At 45.0% G+C, this 23,929-nt stretch overlaps 1 protein-coding gene across 1 annotated transcript in view; it reads left to right on the top strand.

The window, feature by feature from the left end:
• The window catches only part of LOC117544886 (SH3 and multiple ankyrin repeat domains protein 1-like), a 28,633-nt gene extending 5,084 nt beyond the window's left edge, over positions 1–23,549 (top strand). Inside the window, 26 exon segments of the mRNA XM_034214389.1 lie at positions 153–356; positions 2,255–2,326; positions 2,417–2,525; positions 3,169–3,320; positions 4,032–4,199; positions 4,457–4,498; positions 5,128–5,244; positions 5,353–5,430; positions 5,560–5,626; positions 5,866–6,041; positions 6,183–6,313; positions 6,844–6,983; positions 7,467–7,580; positions 8,408–8,486; positions 13,384–13,466; positions 13,604–13,728; positions 14,649–14,784; positions 14,948–15,028; positions 15,409–15,417; positions 15,607–15,633; positions 15,729–15,785; positions 15,909–16,030; positions 16,549–16,657; positions 17,183–17,271; positions 17,273–20,238; positions 20,495–23,549. Of these exon segments, the coding sequence (XP_034070280.1) occupies positions 153–356; positions 2,255–2,326; positions 2,417–2,525; positions 3,169–3,320; positions 4,032–4,199; positions 4,457–4,498; positions 5,128–5,244; positions 5,353–5,430; positions 5,560–5,626; positions 5,866–6,041; positions 6,183–6,313; positions 6,844–6,983; positions 7,467–7,580; positions 8,408–8,486; positions 13,384–13,466; positions 13,604–13,728; positions 14,649–14,784; positions 14,948–15,028; positions 15,409–15,417; positions 15,607–15,633; positions 15,729–15,785; positions 15,909–16,030; positions 16,549–16,657; positions 17,183–17,271; positions 17,273–20,238; positions 20,495–21,383 (6,342 nt within the window). The 3' untranslated portion in view covers positions 21,384–23,549.
• The last annotated feature ends 380 nt before the right edge of the window (positions 23,550–23,929 follow it).

Raw genomic sequence — 23,929 nt, 5'->3', positions numbered from 1 at the left:
ATGTCAGCAGCTTTTTAATAGTGTACGTGGTTGATTCAATTTGAAAGATGATTGATTTCGGGTTAACTGACCCTTTTCATTGTAATAGAATACAAACTGTAATTATTACCCCCTGATCGCTGCCCCTTGCTCTCTCTCTGTGTGTCCATCAGAGGTGTCTCCAGTTTGACCAGGAGTGCTTGGTGTGGAGCGCCAAGCAGCAGATCGTCTGCTCCCTCACCGAGTCGTTGTGGGACGTCTACAACTACGGCCTCTTCCAGCCGGCTGGAGATGGACGGGACGCCAAGTTCCTGGAGGAGGAGCGCGCCCTGCGGGACTACGCTCAGACCTTTGAGAAGGGGGTGCCCTACCTGGAGGTATGGAGGGGGAGGTGGTTTAGTTTTGCTGAGGTGCAAGTATCCCATAGCACCAACACCCAAAATAAATGTCAGCTGTTAAAGAATGGAAAAATAAATCAAAGAAGAGCCTTTATTTTTGAGCTCGGCTGAAACCATTAAAATCCAACGCTTATGTATTTATTGATTGACTTAAAAGTATTCATTTAATTATACTTAGTCAAAAAAATAATAACCAGCCTATACAATATTCAAAAATGTTGCTACAACCCTTACTGTACATTCTTTTTGACAATAGGATAATATACAAAGCATTCATGAGAGAGCAGATATAAAGCATATATAAGTGATACAAATACATATAAAGAGAATACAATTAGAATATTTAGGACAATAACATGTGTTCGGAGTAGATATTTACACTGTTATAAACATATTGGGTCAGAAGCTACGGGGGAAAAGGTTAAAACATTTCAAAAATAGTGTTTATTTAAAGGTCACATGTCATGGCCATTTCCACTGATCATAATTCCATTGTTGAGGTCTACTAGAATAGATTTACATTGTTCAATGTTCCAAACTCACATTGGTTTCGCATACAGCATCTCTGTATAGTATGTGTATTCAGCAGTATTCACTCTCTCCACTATACGGCTCGTTGCAGCTCGTTGCAGCTCTTAATCAGTGATGTTCTGTAAGTAGATAATTCAGTTTGAGGATAAAAGGTGAAACCTTAGTTTTAGTGGTATCTACTGCCCTGAATGAGTGCTCTCTTTATTACTGTACATCAACTACAGCTTTGTAATCTCAACCAAATTGCATACTGGGGGAAAGCTGGAACAACAACATCATCTTCAGCACTTGACATTAACTTTTGCACTGCATCATACTTTGAAATGTTATTAGGTAAAAAAAAAACACAAGACAAATAACTCAAAGTTTAATTTTTGTATTAGAATCCCCATGCTCAACACGGTTAATGAAAAAATAATATCCACTTCATGGATTTAATCGCATTCTGTGCTTTATGTAACCTCCAAATTATATTTTATTTCCCCACTTTGTAGGAAGTGGGTTGTGAGATGACATCAATATGAAGTGTTCATGATGTGGTAGAATAGTCCCACAGCGCCCTCTGGTGGAGCAGCTGCTGTACACTGTGGAGCTGGGTGGGGCTCCGGTTTTGGCTTCAAACCAGAGTGTTTACATTCTTCATAAGGTTCCCCATGAGGACATGTCTACTACTGATGAAGCCTCGTAGCTAAACTCAGCACAGCAGAATGTATCTCACTGCTCCACCCGTGTATTTATAACATGAGTAATCGCGTCACTTGAATGGAGCAGTGTTCGCTGGTATAAAGTAGTTTCTTGATACTATTTATTTATATTCTTAATAATAAGCTGTTGTAGAATGTAACTAGTAAACATTACAAATACAATTTTAGTCCTGATACCAGCGCATAATACTGGACGCTTTCGAGCAGTTCATCCCTTATAGAGAAGACTCTGAAACATTTAGACCACCACATGGAAACACTTTAGGAACTATGTACAACAATTCCGTTTTTCTAAAGACATTGTATATATGTCCACTGATTCCAATGCTGGCACTGTACGTGGAATAAAGCTTCTCCAAGAAACACACACCAAATCTGAATTAATACTTTACAGACTCATGGAGCTGTTCCAACGACTTTGAGTGGGAGAGTGAATTTCTGGAAGCAGTGAGAGAGTTTAGCTGCAAGAGTAATGGCGATCTGTGCTTTAAAGCTGCACTGCTAAATTGAATTATTTGCTGAAAAATCACAAGCCATCAATCATTCTAAGAATAAAAAAAGTGAATCATCTATTTTAGTTTTGCCTACCTTTGCTCCTCTTCATCAATACGTTTAGACATGTATCTTTTTTCTGGTGTTCAGTTTAGGTACAAAACCAGAGTTTATAAACAGACGAATCTGGATGAGAAGGCGCTCGCCAAACTCAGCACAAAGGTATTTCTTCTTGTGTTTATTGAGTAATGCCTGTATACAGTATTCATTTCCACTCTTACATTCATTTCCTTCCTCTTCCCGCTCTCTCAGGCCAGTCTGAAGAAGTTCCTGGATTACATTCAGACTGGAGCAATAGAGAAAATGGCAAAAGTCCTCGAGAAAGGTCTTGATCCAAATTTTCATGACCCTGACACTGGAGGTAAGTTTGCAACAACCCTGAATACATTATAAGTGATTAAAGGTCACTTATTATACAAAATCCACTTCTTCATGTCTCTTTTACATCAACATGTGTCCCCTCTGTGTAAAGAGACTCTGTTTCAGTACAAAAGATTCTCTCCCTTTTTGTCCTGATCCATTTATATAAAAACCTATCTGAAAATGAGCTGATCAGATTTTGGCCACTTTATGATGTCATAAGGTTTGTTTTGGGTTGTGTAACCATTAGCTAATCATCAACCCCCCCCCCCCCCCCCCCTCACCGTATCACCTGAATCTCCTCCTAGAGCACCATTGTGTTCTTTTTAACCAAATATCTCTCAGAGGGGCGTGGGGAGGGGCTCCTTATTTTCATCTAACAGACAGAGAATCAGCACTTTTGAAACAGGGCTGAAACAGAGGGGATTATGGGATGCTACAAAGATCTGTTTGGTGTTTCAGCCAAACACTTCAGAGACATGTTTGTATATATTTGAGACCTCTAATATATTGATAAAAAAACTGTGTAATAGGGGACCTTTAAGATTAATGATATGAACACTATAAGAGTATCTGAGGGTGGATTTTCACTTGCTCCATTCTACCTGCCATCTTTCCTCACCACCCCTCCTCCTGTGGGTCAGAAACCCCGCTCTCTGTGGCAATGCAGGCGGGCATGCCGGTGGAGGGCATCCGGTTGCTGGTTGTGGGCGGCGCTCATTTGGACTTCAGGTGCAGAGACGGATTCACACCGGTGCACAAAGCTGTGAGGGCTCACAATCACGCTGGGCTGATGGTAAGCACTTTGAATTAAGGTGCATACATATTGCAAATACACTGAAGTAGGAGATGCAAAGTGGACCAAATCGACAGAATGATTCTGTTATAAGAATCATTCAAAGACACATACACTTCTCATATAATAAGTATTTAAAATTTAAGTGAATAAATAGAACATGCTGCATCATATGTTGCTGCTCATTAGGTTGAAAGACATATAGAAGCATTTAGCAGTTACTTAGATACATTGGTATATCTTGAAGTAAAGCACTTGCAATTGGAAACAGTTTTACCATTGTGGGCTCTGCTAGCTGCCTCATGTTGTTTTTAAATACAACATGTCAAAGATACTTTGGCAACTGCTTAGCATGAGCCATCTCTGTAGACGTGTTTGTTTTAGGAAATGCATTATTTTGTCCATCCAACTAAAGCTTAGATGTGCAGTATAACACGCAGTATCTTGTTGTATATATAAATAACGACATTAAATAATCAAGCTACAGTACAGTATAACATCTTAATGATATAGAAATGAAAGCGGGTATCACAGAATTCTTCTATAAATATATTATGTTGATAAGAAGCAGCACTAAAACAAGGCACAACCATATACCTTATTAACTCTCTCATTCTTTCTTGGCTCATCTGTTTCTCATTACAGACAGAATATGCACACCCACACATATTACAAGTATAATTCTTTTTTGTTGTTGTCTCGCCTTGCTAGGCTCTGTTGTCCCTCGGAGCGTCTCCAAACTACAAAGACCGCTGTGGCCTGACCCCGCTGTACCACACCGTGCTGACAGGGGGCGACACCTCCTGCTGCGAGACGCTGCTGTATTACAGATCAAAGCTGGGGTCCAGGGATGAGAATGGCTGGGATGAGTCTCATCAGGTACCAATGGACAGTTTAATGTACATCTGTCCATCCATTGATTCCCATGTGTTTCTTCCATATTTTCACGTGTGCGTCACTTGTCTTTATTTCTCTTCAATTGAAGCAATGCACCAACTCTTCCTTCTCTTGATCTCTGTGTTTGATGTTTCACTCTCTCTCAGCATTTTCTCACACACCCCTCTTTTCTTCTCTCAGCCTTCCTCACTTGTCTCTCCATTCTCTCTCCTTCCTGCCCTCCTTGTCTCTTCCCATAGCACAGGGATGAAGACGAGTTTGGAATGGAAGAAATACACAAGGTACCCTTCATCCTACCATCTCATCATCCCCACCAGCCTTACATAGGGCACTGGAAGTCATATATGATATTGAAAATATGTAGATAAACTAAGAAGCAGAGTTCAGTTAAGGAAGGGCATTGGATACTTTCCTTCATTACTGTAGATATGGGTGCATTGCCTACATCATGTCTTTGTGAGATGCGTTTGTGCTGCGAGCCGGTTGTCATGGTATTTTATTTTTGTTTTGCCGTGCTCTGTGATGTCTTTCTGTACTTTGTACGTATCTTGTGATATTTTAGTCCCTGCTGAATGAGGGATCTTCTCAGACTGCTGAAAGCTCATCTCTGTTCTTTTAATTTGTTTCTTTCTTTCTATTCCAACAAGGTGTAATGTATTTGCTTCTGAACTTGTTTTTCTGTAAAAGTAATTATAGATCTAAATATCTATGTACGACATATCATCTCTCTTTGGCTTTGTTTATTTTTTCGTCATATCTCTCATCTTACCCCCCTCTTTCTGCCTTGTTGTATTCTGTGTATTCAAACACTCCCATCTGAAATCCCCCTCTTGGCTTTAACTCGCCTCTTGCTATATTATGTCATTCTTACAATTTGTGGATATTTCTATCACTCTCTTGACACTGAAAGGCCTGCCAGAATGGCTTTGCCCAGCACTTGGAGCATCTGCTGTTTTATGGGGCAGACACCTCTTCTCAAAATGCCTCAGGGAACAGTGCGCTTCACATTTCTGCCCTGTACAACAAGGCAAGTTTGGAAACAGATTCCCTTTTATGAAATTATTATAACCATAATTACTACTGCTGTTTTTTTCTACGGTTGTTAACTCATCGTTTTCCCTTCCTGAATGATCAGGAGAACTGTATCCGGGTTCTGCTGTACAGGGGAGCAAATAGGGAGGCAAAGAACAAACATGGTCAGACCCCTTTTCAGGTAAATGCTTTGAATGTATGCATTTTCATCATGAAATTACAATTCAAGTCAATCATCAGTTTTGTGACCAAATAATGCAGAAAAAGCATAAAAAAGCAATTTTTGAAATAACTTTTTGTGTGTTTGCAGGTAGCTATAATGTCAGGTCACTTTGAAGTCGCGGAAATCATCAAAAACCACAAAGATTCTGACGTAGGTAAGCTTTCAATCCAAACTGTATGTCTCGAGGGGATCAAGTCTTACGATGAGTTCTCAACATTTGATTTACTTTTTGCTGAATCTATCATTTAATTGCACTTCCTTTCTTTTTTCACCTAACAATCTACTTAATTTCTCCCTCCATTTCATCCTGTCACATGAAACACCCACTGCTCTTCCTCACTTTTTACCCCTTCTATAAACCCTCATCCGTTAACCTCACACCCCCATCTTCAGTGCCCTTTTTGGAAACGCCAAAGTATGTCCCTAAGCGAAAAGACAGCGCCGCCACTCTGCCTCTCCCCTCACTTCACTCCCACCCCCTACTGCGCGCTAACAGCGATAACTCCATGACCCAGTCTGACCCTCTGGCCCTGCCCATCAAGGCTGCGACCAATCCCAACCCGGGACAGGTACTGAGGACCATTAGGTGGATCTGCTGCTCTTTGTGATATTAGATATACTTCATTATATCTTTCTCAGTCTTTGACGTATAGTGAGTTAGAGGATCCACTTTAAGGCTCTGTCTTTATGGGGATTGGTTGTGTCTGCAGGTTCAACGCAGAGCCTCTATCGGCATGAGGAGCTCCAGCAGCCCCAGGACTCGCACTCGCTCCCCATCCAGAGGGAGGGGGGGGCAAAGTGACACAGAGGAAAGGCAACGGCAGCCCAGAGGCAGACAGGGGTAAGGAGCTTATGGAGAAGGGTCCTTTAAGGCCTTCCTATAAACGTGCCCTCTATATTTACAGATACCATCCTCTGTATGCAGGATAATAACTATTTGAGTCTCTGTTGCATACTGTGTACTATTTGTAACTGAATGGCACACGCAAGTGCAGTATAGATGTTGCCTTTTCCTCTAGTGGTTCTTGTGTGTGTGTAGAAATATGGTACTTGACGTTTTTTAATGCTTAGATACTGTGTACTTTAGATTATCCCAGAACTCAAAAAGACTTACTTCTTAGAGTTTCTAACTAAACTTTCTATATTTCTGACATATGATACGTACTGAATATTAGACACCTTTAGTAAATCCAAGCATAGACTCTTAGTGTTGGTATGACTGATAAGAATGACTCAACTACTGACTGACTCTGATACAGCGTGACAAGCTGTATGTGGTATCACTTTGTCTCACTTGTTCCACAGTGTGCAGCACAGTCTTATCTCTTGTGTTTCTGAACAGCCTCTCTATCGGCCTCTCTCCCTCTGTAGTGCCACCTCAGCGGGCAGTGGTGGAGGTCAGATGAAGCGCATGTACAGCGCCGTGCCAGGGAGGGTTTACGTGGCCACCCGTGCCCACTCCTCTGGTGGAGACAGAGAACTGTCACTTAACAAAGGCGACAGAGTAAAAGGTGAGACAGAGCCGCAATTTAGAAGTAGGGTTTTATGAGAATGAGAGAAAAACTTGCCCCTAGACGTTCATTTAATGATATTCTTGTTTAACACAACATTGGTCAAACATTTTCAACTGCAGATGATTTTGTGTAATGTAGAAATACATTACAGTGCTGCTGTGTTAGAGGCCGATGCAGGAAAAACATTTAAGCTATGATCTAAAACATTACCAGCCATAAAATGTTGACATGAGGGAAGAGAGGATCGTAAAGAAGAGAAATGAGAAGTAGCTGCAGACACATCCAGTTATTACAAAGCAATACATGTTCCAGGCCATTCTCAGTGGAACCTACAATTTTATTAGGAAATAGGTTGCTTAGGTTTAGTCCAGGGGAAGATATATACCAGTGTAAACGTTTTTTACAAAAACCCACATTAAATAACATCCATTTATCAATGCTTTGAATAAATGCATCTATCATTCCATCTATCTGTCCCAGTGTTAAGTGTGGGAGAGGGGGGGTACTGGGAGGGAACAGTGAGAGGTCGCACCGGCTGGTTTCCTTCAGACTGCGTGGAAGAAGTGGCGCCTCCCAGCAAAGACAATCGAACAGGTGAGACAAAACCGCTTGGAGCTCGTTGTATGTTAAAATAATCTGTCTATGGCAAATGTAAACCATGGGGTTTCAGGCAATCTCCTGAGAGATGGATTTTGTCGCTGACCTACAGTACATTTATATTTGATGGGGCACTATTATTCTTTTTTGGCTTCCTTTTGTAGTGTGCTATAAAGGTTTTTGTGTATGTAAATGCTCTGCAAAAGCTTAAATCCCAAAGTTCCATCCAGAGGGAGTTTCTCTCCCACACATTCCCCCCCCGCCTAAAACGCCTCCATTGGACTCCTTTGTTTACTTCCATAACATGATGACATCACTATGTAACACTGACGCTTATATGGGCTAGCTATTCAGAGAATGAGATGATGAAATAATACGGCCCCTAAAACATTTGAAACAGTGAGTTTTGTTAACCATTCAAATAAACGTGTTATAGGTAGTAATGTTAACGAGACACTTAACAGTAATAATACAAAATAAATGGCATGCTGGAAAATGGGTTACATGCTCCCTCAGGCTGGAATTATCCTCTAGTCACTGTAACACCCGGCACATGTCACACTCGTGTTCAGCAGAAGGCCCTTCTTTGTATCAGACTGTGCCACATATACAGCACAGACAATCCCTTTTCTACCTTTTTCACAGCTGTCCTGTTCACGCAGCAAACAAACCATATGCCACGCACAAGCCACAAGAAAAGGACCTAAATATAGTTTAATAATTTGTGTGTCACACTGAGGACACAACACTTCTAGAAAAATGACGGCGAAGGTGTCATGACGGAAGCTGAAGGTTTTAAAGTGAACATATGTTTTAATTTGCAGAGACGCGCAGCGAGAAAGCCAAGAGGAAGCTTTTCCGTAACGTCACCGTCGGCGCCTACGATGGCAATGACGGCCCCAGGTAAGAAAAGTAGCTATGACTTCTGATTGGTTGCGAAGTGAGTTGTTGGAAAATTGTAAATGTGAGGGTGTGTTTGTCTGCCCTGTGATGTATCTGTGAGCTGCTTCTAACTTCTCTCCCAATGCATGCTGGGACTCCCTCAGCCCCTAGCAACCGAGAGCAGGATACCAGTTTAGAAAATAGATGTACTCATAAAACGAGAATAATCCCAGCCTCTGATATAGTTTGAGAGTGTGGATCACATGAGTGTGGGCAGCAACTGAACCGTCTGCTCTCTGCTTTATTACTGTAGGGAAAAAACTGTGAGGCCAGTGAAGGTGATTGAAATAGTTGACACCGTCTTGTTTTGCAGGAGGTTCACATATGTGTGTGTGCTCTCGCTTCACCTACCGTGGTTTCATGACATCCCGTGTCCTGCATGTGTCTGTTTTCTGCTGATCCCGATAAGCGCTTGTTCCCTATTGTTTTGCCTGAACACGTCAGCGCTGAAAGCACAAAGGGCAGCCATGTCATTTTCTTCAGCTCTGCCCCTTTTTTAGCTCCCGCAGACAAATGCACTTCTCTCTTTGATACCCCCATCTACATGCCTCTCTCTGCCCTCTGTTGTTGCTTGTTTACACCGAACACAATAGTAGTGAAAGGTAGAGTGGGGGTTCTTCTTCTCCTCCTCCTCCTCCTCCTCCTCCATGGCATCTGTCAGAGGCTGCAGCTCAGCCCTGGGCAGCTGTGGCTGTGTATTATGAAGCTATGCATGTTTGTTTGAGAGTTAGTGTGTCTATGCGTGTACATCTTGCTGCTGATGAGTCACGAAGGAAGCTGAGACATCAAGCGTTGGTTAGATCCCTGGGCTAGTGAGACGGACTTACCAGTGGCCACCCGGTTTTTTTTTTTACAGCCTCTAACGCATTGTACCCGACATTACCCTTGTGCTGAGCCGCTCTCACTGTCATTGGAAAAAAAGAAGGCATTGACTTGAATGCAGCCGTGGCTTGTGTTCTAAATGGAAATAGCAGCCACTGGGGGTTTTATTACCTGTGCTAAACTGGTTAAGCGTAATTGCGACACTGTGGTGAAGTGGTGCTCAATTAAGAGCGAGGTGATCCGGAGCATGTTCCCTCAGTGAATGCACGCTTTTGGGAGAATGTCAATTACCATTTTCAGAGTGAGGAAGAGTACTTGTGAGCCTGTGTGGTGATGACAGCTCTGCGTTTGAGGAGAGGAGGCAGCGAGAGGAAAGTTTGCAAAATGTGTGTTTGAGCTAATCCAGGGTGAGAATCAGCTGTTAAATATGTGATACAGCGGATGTGCGAACGCAAGCACTGTCTCTCCCCGTGTTGCCTTAAATTCATACCGATTTATACCCATCCCCCGCATCCCCACACTCAGCTCTCCATCTCCCTTATTTTGCAACCAAACCCTCTTCCGATCACACACACACACAGCACACACACTCTCCCTGGTGTGATAATCGCTGGTATTTTCTCCCTCTCTCTTTCTTTCACATTGTCTTCCTCTTGTCTGAAGTGTGCTGTCTCTCCCCTTCTCATTCTCTCACAGCTCTCACTCTCGCGGCTCTCTCCGGCTGAGCTCTCGCTGGAAGACTGGGAGGGGGAGGAGGGAAGAGGGAGGAGGTGGTGGTTGAGAGAGCGAGCACAAGAGAGGAGGGGGGGACATGGCAATGGGGGGATGCGGAGAGAGAGATTTCTCTCTCTCCCTCTCTTCTTCGTGGCCGTCACTGGGCCCCAGAAACAGGAGCGTGTGGTTCATTTACAGGTAGCGGCTGTTTCCTCATTCATTGGCTGGCTATGGATGTGAGGAGAGGACAATGGAGAGAGGGGAGAGGTAGATGATGCTATTGAGAGGCCGTGCCTTTTCAAAGACAGACTAATAAGCTATGTATTCTGTGTGTGTGTGTGTGTGTGTGTGTGTGTGTTTGTGTGTGTGTGTGTGCGTGCGTGCGTGCATCTTACATTTGTATTTATTTTTTCCTCTGCATGTGAATATCTGTGGTACGGAAGTGGCTATTGAATGGAGTCTCTGCAGCATGTTTATTTCGGTGTCTTCCTCCCGTGTGTCTCTGAACGCCGTGTGTGTTAGTGCATGAAAGGGAGCAGATATTGATGCATTTCAGTCAGACAGTGTGGGTGTATTTCATTCTCTTTGAGTCATGATTTCTTTAAGCAGATATTTTTCATTCACCAGGACTTCCCATGTATTGCTGTTCCTTTAAAAATGCTGCTGTCACATCCTATATCTTTTAATGTACCCTCAGTGTGTCATTAAAAATGTGAGGGGCTTTGACTTTACAGAAGGATGAAAGGGAATAAGTCAATAAGTGGCAAGAGCGCGGTTTGTCAGTTCCTATCGAGCTCTAATTTGAGATACCGGTCTTTTCTGTGCATGTCTCTGTGTGTCCATGCATTTGTGTTTATGTGAAGATATACACTGAATGAAATTTATGTTGTCTTCACATATAAGTGTATACGTCATACTGCTTGATTGCTGTGTACATATATTCATCTATATGTACTGTTCATCTTTCTACCACGGCTCCATCCACAGTGTGTGTCACCAACACCCGCCAAGTGCCTCACAGATGTGTGTGTGTGTGTGTGTGCGGGTATAGTCCCCACATAGCCAGTCGATCTGCATGTACATTCAGCAGGGGAATGGTTAAAAAGCAGCCCTTTTTTCTCAGTAATTGTGGATAGAAAAGAGAGGATGACTCAGGAGGGAACATAATAACTCTGGTATCCAGTAAGCTTACCGCTTCATTGCAGCCAGTTCACAGAGAGCGTGTCCTACTAGCCGACAGGGATTAACCAGCAATGTCCCTAATTGGCCAGGCAATTTGGCCAAAGACAAGTTGAATAGCTTTAAATATGTTAAGGAAATTAGGTGTGTTTATGCAAACAAGCAACAATACTTAGGAGCACCTGGAGGACCGGTGCAGGCCATGTTTCCCCCTTTAAGAAGTGGATGGATGAATAGCCCAATGGATCCTTCCACCCACTCTTTGCTACTTTGATCTTCAGAGAGGGAAAGCATGGTGGAGGACAGGGTGAGAGAAAAAAGGAATGAGGTGTGAGGAGCAGATGGCTGGAAGGCGGCTGTGCGTTGGCGAAACAGTAACATTGATGGAGAACACACAAGGGATGGACCTCAGTAGGGGAAACTAGCGATCGTCTGTTCAGCGCTAAAGTTGCGACTTGGTGTTGAAGTCTGGATCTTCAGGCCTGTAGGCCAGCTCTCATCACTCTGCTGTGCCTCGGTGCTACCACAGCCAAACTTTATTACAGCTCTGCCGGATAAAACACACAAGGCGTTGCTGGGTTCGCAAGAGATGGTGTGGAATATAATCAAACTGTTATTGTTATTTTAGGACTAGTATACACTTGGGTTTTTGAGAAGTGGCAGAGGCAGAATGAACTTGGAGTGATAAGCTCCTCTGCCAGACAGAAAAGAAAAAGATAAAAGTCTGCTACCTAAAACCTCAAAGTAAATCTAAATGTTGGTATGGTATATTATGTTTTTTTAACTCCTCATGTTCCCTAAAGGCCTGATTGATTGGCAGCCAATATAACAGTTGTGTTTATTGTTAGGTTACAACATGTTATGATGTTAGGTCTGCTGACTCAGGCGAAGGAGGACTGTAATTGAGAATTTGAGTAGGCAGTGCCTGCCATATTTAACTAAGGCCTGAAAAAACCCATTTACGTTTACTACTTCTCATAAAGGTCCAGTCGTGAACATGCACACAATTCACCCACATTTGAAAGGGGAAGGACCAAAAACTGGTATTCCTAGTGGAATTGATGTCCTTGAGTTTATATATATTGAGTATATAAATACACTGCATTGTTTTGGCAGCAAAGCTGATTCTGAAGCCAATTCTTCAACCAGGCTCCTCATCCTGTTCACTCACAGTTCAGCCCATGAAGGAAATCAAATCCTTTGATCTATTTGAGATGGAGTTTCAGTTTGAGTTAGGGCTGATAAGCACATACCAACACAAACGTGAGCTTCCTAGAAGAAAGATATCTGGAATTCCTCTTGAATCATACAGCTCTGCTCGAGCCCCGGGCTCTAACACAACCAGGGTGAATTGACATTGTTAGAAAGTCAAGTCCAGAACTGAGTCATGAGATGGGCTGCGTGTGGCAGCGTAGAGTCCATTGAACCAGCCCTATATTACGGAAAGGGCTGTAAAGCAGCTTGACTGAAAGTCCCAGACAAGGTAATAAAATAATGAAGGAGCTCGCTGGCCCAGCTGTTACACTACTCCAATAGTCTTATGATAAGATTGCATCACCAACGTCTCTTATCCTTTCTGCCCTCAGAGGCAGCAAGAGGAACTGTTTTTGGAGGGAGATTAGAGCCCTGTGAGACTTCTCCTTGTACATCATTTGAAGTGTCATGTATGACCGGTATTGGCGCGCCAGAGTTGGTTAAAAAGTATCTTTGCAAAAGATGCCAGAGGCAGTGAAAGCTAATGCAGCGATTTAGGTGCATTTGGAAGTTTCCATTATCGGTGAAGTGTGTGTGCACATTTTTCTAATGTGCCGTTCCCCCTGGCCCAGTGCTTGTCAGCTCCAGCTGGATTAGTCCATAGTATGGACTGTCATCTCATATACACTTCCTCCCCTTGTGACACTAACTGTATCCCTGCCATCAACCCTTCAGTGCTTTTCGTATGACATTCTCCATCCAACCCATCTTTGCTGCAGTGTGATTTCGTAATGTGTTGCAGTAAAGCAGTTTTCCACATTCTTTAAAGCATTTATTTGCATTACAATAATACTTTTCTGTTGCTATAAAAGTTATATTGCTCTCTTCCTCTCCAATTCCCCTTTTGTTCCCCCTATATCTCTCCATCCCCATTTCCCCTGTCTCTAAGTGACTACATCATTAAGGAGAAGACAGTGCTCCTACAGAAGAAAGACAATGAGGGTTTTGGCTTTGTGCTTAGGGGAGCCAAAGGTGAGCCTCCTCTGCCAACGTTTCTTATATTTTCAGTTCCTATGGATTTCTCAGTCTCATATGCTCTTTCTTATCCATCTATTGTCATTTTCAAACCATCTGTGTCCACTCACTGTCTTTTTTCTTGTCCTCTGCAGCTCAGACTCCCATAGAGGAGTTCACTCCAACGCCAGCCTTCCCCGCACTGCAATACCTGGAGTCTGTAGATGAGGGGGGCGTGGCCTGGAGGGCGGGCCTTAGGATGGGGGACTTCCTCATCGAGGTAAGGAAGAGAGGCCCAATCTGAACCAAGGATTCATTCATTTTAAACATGATGTGTCCAAAGTCCACGCTGTAATCAGAAACCACATTCGGATGAAACGTAAATAAAACCCTCATGACTGATTGACCTTGCAGTTCTGGGTCCAAGGTGTTTGGTGGTGAATATTTCCTATTTTCAACTAAGACATCCATACAGGAAGACACTCAAAATGTCCCTATTGTCAGAGCGAGTCATGGACAGGAGGCAGGGAGGGATTTTGAGCGAGGCATTTACTTTTTACACAAAGCTTTTTATACATTGCATTCATTCATGTTCGTCTGAGAGTGTCACAAGTAATTCTGGGAAATGTAGGAAATTAATAGAAAAGGTACTCTGCAGATAAGTGGGTATACAGAAAAAGTACTCTTTATTTCTGCAGTATGTATTCAGATTCTACTACTAAGACTAAAGTTTTGTATCATGTATCCGAGTATATATTTTGTATATATTTATTTGTGAGCTCTGGTGCTCGTGGACAAAGCACAAGCAGCTGATTCTTCTGGCCATTTTGTACTTTTAAAAGTTACCTAATGTTTCCTTAAAAACTCAGATCTAGAAATGGTGATTATCAAACATCTATTAAAGCTGACAGATACTGCTTATTAGTATTCAACCTTTTATGAGTCACTTGCCCAAGCTTTTGTTACTGCGATTTACTGTAGTCGCTGTCTGAATTGCTGGTGTCCAAAAACACTCCAAATATTATAGGTTTGAAGCTAAGTCTTAGAAAACGGCAACATTATATTACAAACATGGGGAAAGACAATGTGAATTAGAGGTCACAAGATGCCCTTCAGTAAACCTGTCAAGGCTGTGGCAGTTTTGGTGTATTTTATTTAATGGGTCATTTTGCATTCATTCCTTCCTTCCCTTGTCTTCAGGTGAACGGCCAGAATGTGGTGAAGGTTGGTCACCGGCAGGTCGTCAACATGATCCGGCAGGGCGGCAACAGCCTCATGGTGAAAGTGGTGATGGTCGCTCGAAACCCCGAGCTGGAGGACACGGCTCGGAAGAGAGGTAAAACTTTCCTTCACGTCATCTCAATCCTATGTTTATGATGTGTGACGATAACGCTGATTGCGTGTTTACCTTACCATGAAAGCCGGTCGTCCTTGGCGACTGCATGTTTATACGAGAATACTAAACATTAAGTCTGCATTTGGCCGGCTTCCCTTGGCAGCGCCGCAGCAGACCAAGAGGCTGACTCCTCCTGCCATCGCCCTGCGCTCCAAGTCAATGACATCAGAGCTGGAAGACATGGGTAAGATGAAAGAAGGGACTGAATGCAAAGAATAAAGAGGGGGGGGGGGGGGGGGGGGGGGGTCTGGAAAAATATATAAAAAGATCAATTAGATTCGAGTGCTCCACTTTGTTCTTGGGGGTCACATTTCATATAGTCTGTCAGGCGGGTTATAAGCTCCTCTGCAGGATTATGTTACACTACCGTGACATTATTAATGGGACACAGGTGTGATTTAATTTTTTCATTAGCAATTGTTTGATGTGTATGGAGCTTTTTCATTAATTTACACTTTCTATATTAAAAAAAGGTTATAATTAAACACTCTATAAGTCTCGTGCCATCACTCACCAACTGCCTTTTTCTTTCTCTTTCTTTTGAACCCAATGTGCTGCGTACAGTGGACAAAGGTGGGAGAATCATGGATGTGTGGGCTCTCATTATCATTTCCATCCCCCGTCCTCATCCCTCTCATCAAATCACTCCATCACATGTGTCAGAGTATGTATTTCATCCTTTCATCTCACAAATACACATGACTACGAAGCACTGCTAGTCACACCTAATGTCTGTTTCCCTCCCAATCGTGCATGCCACAGCTGCCTCTCCGTGGAAAAAGAAAGCAGGTGACTATCAGCCTTAATCGTTCCCCCTATCAGCCCCTGAGCTTTAATTAAAAGTCAGCCTGTTTGATGCTCTTTTTCATCTCCTCCTTTTTCAGATTACGACTCTACTCTGGGTCCTGATAAGAAGAGGACGGTCTATCAGATGGCACTAAGTATGAAATCACTCTCATCGCTCTTGTCATACTGTATAAGGGTGTTTTCAAACCTTGAGGGGCTCACTGAAATCCTCCTCCTACCTCTCTGCGTTTCCTCTCTGCCCTTTTTTTTTTCTTTAGACAAACTGGACGAAATATTGGCTGCTGCCCAACACACTATTACACCAGACAACCAGGGCCAGAGGGGTCATGGAGGCAAGAGGGACAGGAGCAAGAGCATTGTTCCCAACAGCTCCAATGAGGTGGGTTTTGGTTGTTACCATCATTTGGGGTCCTTCTGGCTTTTCAGACTCAAACATCTGAATAAACCTTTTTCAAACACAAGATTCACAAACAACAGAGCTTCTTCACTGCTCTAGGATGTAGCACATATTTAGTCATGGAAGTGACTAATGCTAGAAAAAGGTTTCCTATCTTTAAGCAGCTTGGTCTTTTCTTTTGATCTGTTGTGTTGTTCTGCCCTCACTGCACTTAACAGGGAATGATTGACAATAGACCACCCACACCTAGACAGTTGTTTAAATGTGAGTCAGGTTGTGTCCATTCATCTATCCTCTCCTGCCTGATACTCAGACACGCTGGTTTTTCTGTATTAAATGATACTGTTCATCAAATCAATATCAGTTTAACAGCCTACAAATGTGATTTGATTGTAACAAATGTGATTTGGTTATAACTGAGTTTCTTTTCTCTTTACTCCCTCCTCCCTTTCAAATTCTCTTTTCTCCTTTTTCAATATGACACCTGAAACCACCAGCAGCAGCCATCAGGCAGCATGGTGCAGTCCGGACAAGGTTTCGGCTACAACCAAGCTCACTTTCAACCCGGCCACGCTCAGCACGCCGTCATGATGCGGCAGAAATCTATTGGTAATGGGAACTCAAATTGAAATATTTATTTTTCCTTTAAAGTAAATTTACTCAAGTATGATACTTGAGTACTATTTTGACATACTTATAGATACGTACTTAACTTTCCATGGTTACAATTTTTTGTTTGTGTATAAAACAGATGACATTTGTATTTATTGCACAGTGCTGTTCTACTAAAATACCCAGTTTTCATAACTTTTAGTAACTCAAATTGTTTCCAAATTGACAAACAACAGCATTCAATTTATCTTACAAACATTTGTAAGCGATACACACTTATTAATATAATATTCTATTATGATACAATTATTTTTAGCCATTCTTCATATTGAGTACTTAAACGTTTGATACTTGAAGTACAATTTGCTGATAACACTTCTACTTAACTAACATTTCAAATTCAGAACTTTACTTGTGATGGAGTATTTTAAGACTTAAGTAGTTGTACTTTTACTAACTTAAAAAGTGTGAGTACTTCCTCCACCTCGGTCTATAGGTAAACACATGTGTCCTTGTTCCCAGGTGTAACAGAGGAGGAGAGGCAGTATCTCCACCCCCCTGCTATGAAACTGGCTCGCAGCCTGTCGGTGCCGGGACCGGAGGAAATCCCTCCCCCCCCCCAACACATCCGCCCCGGAGCCGCCCTTATCAGCAGGCCCTCACCCTGGGAGAGGACCTGCTATGCCCATCCCTCCTGTATCTCAAGCCCATTACCAGGTCCAATCCCAGCCAGGACATGCTACTCAAGCAGGCTGGGAGAGGGGGGGTCCTGGTGGGGTGAACCAGCAGGGCATGGTCCCCACCCTCCGCAGACAAGCTGAGGCACCGGAGGCATCCAGGAGAGGAGGGGGCAAGATGGGAGGGTTACGGAGAGGCTACAGCAGCGCCACACCACCAACAAGTGCTAAACCTAAGACTCAACAACCACCGCCGCAGCACCACCCGCACACGGCCAACAGGGAGCAGGGCGGAGCGGCCGGCAGGGGGGGGGGCAGGCGGGGTCGCGGGGCTCTGATGAAGCAGTCGAAAGTGGAAGACGGGCTGAGGCAGCACCGAGGGAAAGGAGTCGCAGCCAAAGAGAAGAGCTCCATCCCCATCCCCACCATCATCGTCAAGGCGCCCTCCACCAGCAGCAGCGGGCGGAGCAGCCAGGGCAGCAGCGTGGAGACGGAGCCCCACCCGGAGGCAGAGGACAACACCTCAGCGGAGACAAACTCCGACAGCACCAGTCTGCCCTCACCGCTCACTCCCTTACCCCCTCAGCCCCCTATGTCCACCCCCTCGCCTTCATCGACCGTCGCCCCTTCGGTCTCCTCTCATCAAAACTTGGAGGACTTGGATTACACCTCCACATACGGGACGGCCATCGGAGGAGGCGGGGCTCGCAGGGAAAGGGAACGTTTCCGAGACATGAGAAGAAAGAGCGCTTCTTTCTTCCTCTCGTCTGAGGACGACGTCCAGGGAGTGGCAGGGGGAGGAGCGGGGGAGGGAACGAGAATTCAGCCTTTACAAGGCTCACAAATGGACGTGCCCACCCCTCGCTTACGGCCCTCCAAGTCTATAGATGAGGGCATGTTTTCCGGAGACAACTACGTCCACTATTCCAGCAGCATGCCCCCAGCTTTTGGCCTGCCGGAGTATTCGTCCCCTGTCCCTAATCAGGACGGCCAGCCCAAGTCGGCGCCCTCAATGTACGGCAGCCAGGCCACGACTACCTTCATCCACCCGCTTACAGGGAAAGTTCTGGACCCCTCGTCCCCACTCGGTCTGGCCCTGGCTGCGAGAGAAAGGGCCCTGAAGGACGATCGCAGGACGCGCAGAGAGGACAGACAATTCGGCCGGCAGATGTCCACAGTGGGAGCGTTCCCCACCCCCGTCCAGACCCCGACTCCTTCCCTTTTTGCGACTCCTACACAATCGTCCTACACCTCCCCAGTGTCCGTCCACCTCACCTCCCCCACCGCCACCGCCTCGCCCGCACCTATAAGCCGGCCGCAGTCGCCGAGGATATTACGTTTGGGAGGGGGAGGCGGGGAGAGGATGGAGCGGGAAAAGGAAGGAGGATCCAGGGAGGGTCTTAGAGTTCGCTTCTCAGAGGACAGGACCAGTCAGTATTCAACGCAGTATTACCAACAGAGCCCCCGGGAAAGAGAAAAGGAGATGTATGACAGCAGACCTGCTCCGCCCATGCAGCCTCCTCCACCTCCGGTTCAACCGGCCCCCCGCAGACCTTCATTCCTGCAGATGGAGGCTAACAGCAGCTACGTTCCTCAGTACACTGTCCCCACAGCCCCATCACAGACACATGAGGGAGAAGCAAGAGCAGGAACAAGTGGAGGTTTAGGACTGATGGTGCTCCCTCCGCCTGCTCCTTCAATAGACGTAGATGACGAGTTTGTCTTTGCAGATCCTTTGCCTCCGCCCATACAGTTTGCTAATGGTAAGAAGGAGAGAGGGCAGGAGTATCCTCAGCAGCATCAGAGTCAATACTCTGCTGCTGCTCCACCTCTTCCTCCCCCTCTCCCGTCTAACAAGCAATCAAACACTCCTCAGGCCGGTGACTCCGCTGCCTCCAGCCTCACCTCCTACGACAGCGAGGTGGCCAACCTCACACAGTCGGCCCCCTCTCCCTCTTACCCCTCCACACAGATATTTTCTCCTCCGTCAACAACAACCACCACCTCTTCTGCTGCAGCTCTCTCTGCCGCGTCGCTGCACAGACCCCAGCCCATGTCTCATTCTCACCCCTACTACGACCCCTCTGTGGGAGGCCAGGACAGAGGCTCGTCCGTCCTCACATCCACCATGACCTACGCTACCACCACCATGACAGCCACCGCCGCCGCAGCCACCACCACCTCGCCAGCATCCTCCGGTATGCCCACAGTGGGAAAAACCTCCGACCACACCCATCATCACCCAGCTGGAGACTGGCAGGACAGCGTGGTGGATTCTGGGATCGAGGAGCTGGACAGTCACAGCAGCAGCGACCATCACTTGGAGATGCTGGGATTGAGCGGGCTGAGAGGAGGGGAGGGGGAGAGAGGAGGAGGGGGGGAGCATCAGGATCCTTGCACAACCTACTCAGGCGGGCAAACATTTGAGGTACACAGCGCCAAAATGGCAAACCCTGTGTTTCCAAAGATGAGTCACTACAAGGACGGAGGAGGCAGAGGCCCGGCTGTAGCGCTACGCAGGCAGAACAGCACCAACCCGGCCCCCCTGCAGCTGCAGAGACAGAGCCACCCCGAAGAAATCCGGTTAGAGGAAGCGCTTTCCGACGAAAGGCAACACATGGTGGGTCGATCCAAGATGGAGGACGGCTTCAACTCCGCTCTTGCCGCCTGCTTGGAGAGGCCGGTGGAGGCTCGGTCTCTGGGCTGGGTGGAGGTTGGGGAGCAGGGTGGAGACATGGTGCATAAAGGGGGTATCTCTTCGGAGGGACGCAGACTTCACTCGCCTCTTTCGGGGGTGAAGGCGAACATCATGAACGAGCTGAGCTCCAAGCTGCAGCAGATGGGCGGCATGAAGAGCATGGACGACTGGAGCCACTCCCCCAAGTCTCCCTCCATGAACAGGTGTGTTTTCATCAACTATTTTCATTATTAAAAAATACTGTGGTCAAAATCATTTGAATTAAGCAATTTTTTTATATCATGGTCTTGTGTTTTGTATACAATTTTGATAAAATTGGTTTTTTTGGTGTTTTTTTCCTCTTCTGTTTATCATTTGTTATCTGATATGTTTGTGTATTTAAAAATGTTGCAAAAACCATTACATTAAAAAAGAAAAATGATTTAATGCTTATTTAACGTGTCTGTTTTTGTCTCTCAGGTATTCGGCGGATTACACCGATGCGTTTCACAGCCCACCCTCTGGCCGCTCCATCTCTCCATTACCCACCTCCTCTCCGCAGCATCAGCGTCAGATCCTGACCCCGAATCTGTCCACCACGCCGTCCGTCTCCCCTTCCCCTCAAGTTCAGCGCAACTGGACCCGCTCCCCCTCTCCGCAGATTCCCACCTCGCCGGTTCACTCTCACTCCCCCCATTCCCCGACCTTCTGCCCGTACCCGACGTCACCGAAGCATCGCTCCAAGATGCGCCGGCAGACTTTTGATTTCCAGTGTAGCCCCACGAAGGAGATGCGGTCTTCAGTGTCACGACGACGGGCCCCCAGCCCTCTCATCTATAACAGTGAGCAGCCAATGCCCGCCCCTCCCCGACCCTCCTCCCTCCCCATCCTCCCAACTACACCTATCTACAGTAACCCCTTTGATTTCCCCGGACCCCTCACCCCTCCTTCGCCTCTAGGAGATCCCTACGCCATTTCTTCTTCTCCACTTTACTCCCCATCCGGTGTGCCGCACTCAAACCCCCTCCTCACCTCCCGCTCTCTCTCCCCCACCCATTTTCTCTCCGGAGCCTCCTCCCCCTTGCACTTGCCCCCCAGCCCATCCTGCCTCAGCTATCCCAATCTCACCCCTCCTCCCCCAGCCAAACCCTTCGCGGTCAAGCCCCTGCCCTACTGGACCAAGTACGACGTGGCCGACTGGCTGGCTTACCTGAACCTGACCGAACACCAGGAGCGTTTTATAGACAATGAGATAGATGGATCGCATCTGCCTTCGCTCACCAAGGACGACTTCTTGGACCTGGGTGTGACGCGCGTGGGACACCGAATGAACATCGAAAGGGCGCTGAAGAAACTCACTGACAGGTGAGGGAGGACTAACAGACTCTGGAATACGTAGAGTCAACGGAATCAAAGAAGGAAGCGCCCCATGGTGAAGGAAAGTCAAAGTGTCTCATAGCTTAGCGTTAGCTGTGCCATCCCCTTTCTACTTTAGATACTTAGAAGTTATCTTATCCCCTCCCCCCTCTCTCTTTACTTACCTGTTTTATCAACCCTATTTAGTTTGCCCAATCTTTATTTCAATTCCGCCTGTTCTTATCCTTTGATTTGCCCTCCTTCTCTCCCCAGACGGCTCTCCTCTCCTTTGCATGTCCCCAGAGACACATACTGAGAGTGTGAAGGGGTGAATCAAAGATGAAATAAAAGGGAGAGACACAAATTGACAAAGGTGGACAATAACAGAGGATGTGCGAGAGAAGAACAGCGGACATCAACAGGTGTTGTTGGACTATGTCTAAGGGCTGGATGTGGGGGGGAGGGGGGAGAGTTTTCTTGCAAAGTTGAAACACATTTAGAGAATACTGTTGAAATCTGTGGAATTACTTTTGGTCAAGAACGGGTATGTGAGGAAAATCGTATGAAAACTCTTCAACTGAAAATATATTTTTAAAGGAAAGGCATTTAATTAACACACCATTATGTGCTGTGAAAGACAAACACACTGACAGATGGATTCTCACACCATCTGCTGCTCGGCAAAACTTCTGTCTGTGTTCAAAGGAAAGTTGAAAAGTTGCTGCTTAAAGGGTAAACCCCGAGTCAATGTTATTTCTTGTGGCTGAGCCAGAAACCCTGGGAAAAGCAGTCACTTCCTCATCAGAGAATCAAATGGCTGTGAGTTCAGGAGCCAAAGTCAGAAAATCAGATTTATGTTTGTAAATGATGATAGAAAAAAATGGTAGACAATTAAAGTATTCTTTTTATATATATTTGCCATATTCCCCCAAAGGATGCCCCAATATGCTTTGTATGTATGTACTTTGCGAGCACTTAATATATCTTACTTGTTCAACGGGATTAACTATTACTAGAAACATATGTTTTGTACGAAGTGCCGATCACAATCATTCATTTCAAACTGGTCAGGGTATTTAAAACTGTTGATTTGAAGTTGTGCATAATGGTATTGAGAAGACATTGTTGTGAAGTAACCTTTTAGAGGATGAAACATGTGAGAGCAATTGAAAAGTGGTTGCATGTCAAACTGCAAATCGTCTTTTCTCAATCTTTACTGGTGTCTATGGCCATAGCAGAGGTCAAAGGGTGGACTCCTCCTCTTTGATGCCATAATGTTGACCGCGCTCTCTCACTCAGCAGGTGCAGTGATCAAAAAGGGCTTTTTACTGCTTCTCTGTCTGCCTCACCCCCCCCAACCCTCACCATCCGTGAGACTGTGTCTGATTTTGTGCGAGTGTTTGTCAGCTTGGTGGCCAAATGCTTTCCCTTAACCTGCACCTCTCTCTTTATAAATGCCTTTTTCCAAGACATATTTATAACGGTCGGAAAACTGTTTTTTTCCTCACTAGTTGACAATCCCAATGTTGCCCCTGTTCCACTTATCATTAACTCAATTAGAAACACTGAGTGATAACTGTATCTGTTGCATAGAGGGGAACGCCCTGGGTTTTTTAAACATGCCATGTTTAGCCATTTTCCCTGCAGTGAATTAAACTGTAAGGCAAAAAAAACACATTATTTATAGATCTATATGTAATGATGATGACAATGATAACATAAAAATATAGTATAATAAAGATAATATTTAGTATGTAAACATTTTTAAGAATCTCCGTCTTCCAAATAGTGTGGACAAATTCTTTGGAGTTTTATTTATGTTTTATTTTTGGGATTTCTGTGAATGCTTTCTATACTGCTCGCCCCGTGGTGACCCCAGTGAAGCCGACACACATTAGCGTTTTCTCTCTGTGTGAGTTTGAAAATTGTGACTCAAACGCGATCTCATGAAGGACATTTGTGAAAGGACTGAGCAGTAGAAAGCATTACGTCCTATGATTTAAAAGAGTATTTTAGGTCTAGTGAAATGCATAATGACTACATACAGTATGAGCATAAGTATGCAGAGATAAAAAGGTATATATATATAAATATAAAAATATATATAAAGTTTTGCTTTAAATTGAATAAAGTATATACTGATAAACAATATGATAGAGGTACAACTAAGGTGTTGAAATAAATGCTAAAATAAACTGTTGTCATTCTCGTTTCTCCTCGCATTTCCACATAATGATCCAATTTGAAGTACCGTGTTTGAATTGAGTCATTTGGCAGCGGCTCGTCTCAGCCCTGCGGTGCTTGAACACAACATTGTTTTCGGGTCCAGGATTATATTCCCATCAGGCGCGGTGAGCTAATAGGACAAAAGAGTGGCGCTCACGGGAAGGGAGAAGATATGATGGCTTAATTCAAAGCAAGCACTGGCTGCATTCATGCAAACACGGCTGTAAGGCATGAGAAACAATGGGAAAACAACTTGGAAGGAGATGAATGTGGAATTGTTCGCTAGCATGGTGGCCACAGTGAGGTTCATGGAAAACAAATTGCAAAATGCTG

Source organism: Gymnodraco acuticeps, unplaced genomic scaffold (genome assembly GCF_902827175.1).
Source record: "Gymnodraco acuticeps unplaced genomic scaffold, fGymAcu1.1, whole genome shotgun sequence".
In the NCBI taxonomy this organism is placed as follows: Eukaryota; Metazoa; Chordata; class Actinopteri; order Perciformes; family Bathydraconidae; genus Gymnodraco; species Gymnodraco acuticeps.
Note: the sequence above shows the minus strand (reverse complement) of the source record. Positions and strands in the feature narration are given on the sequence as shown.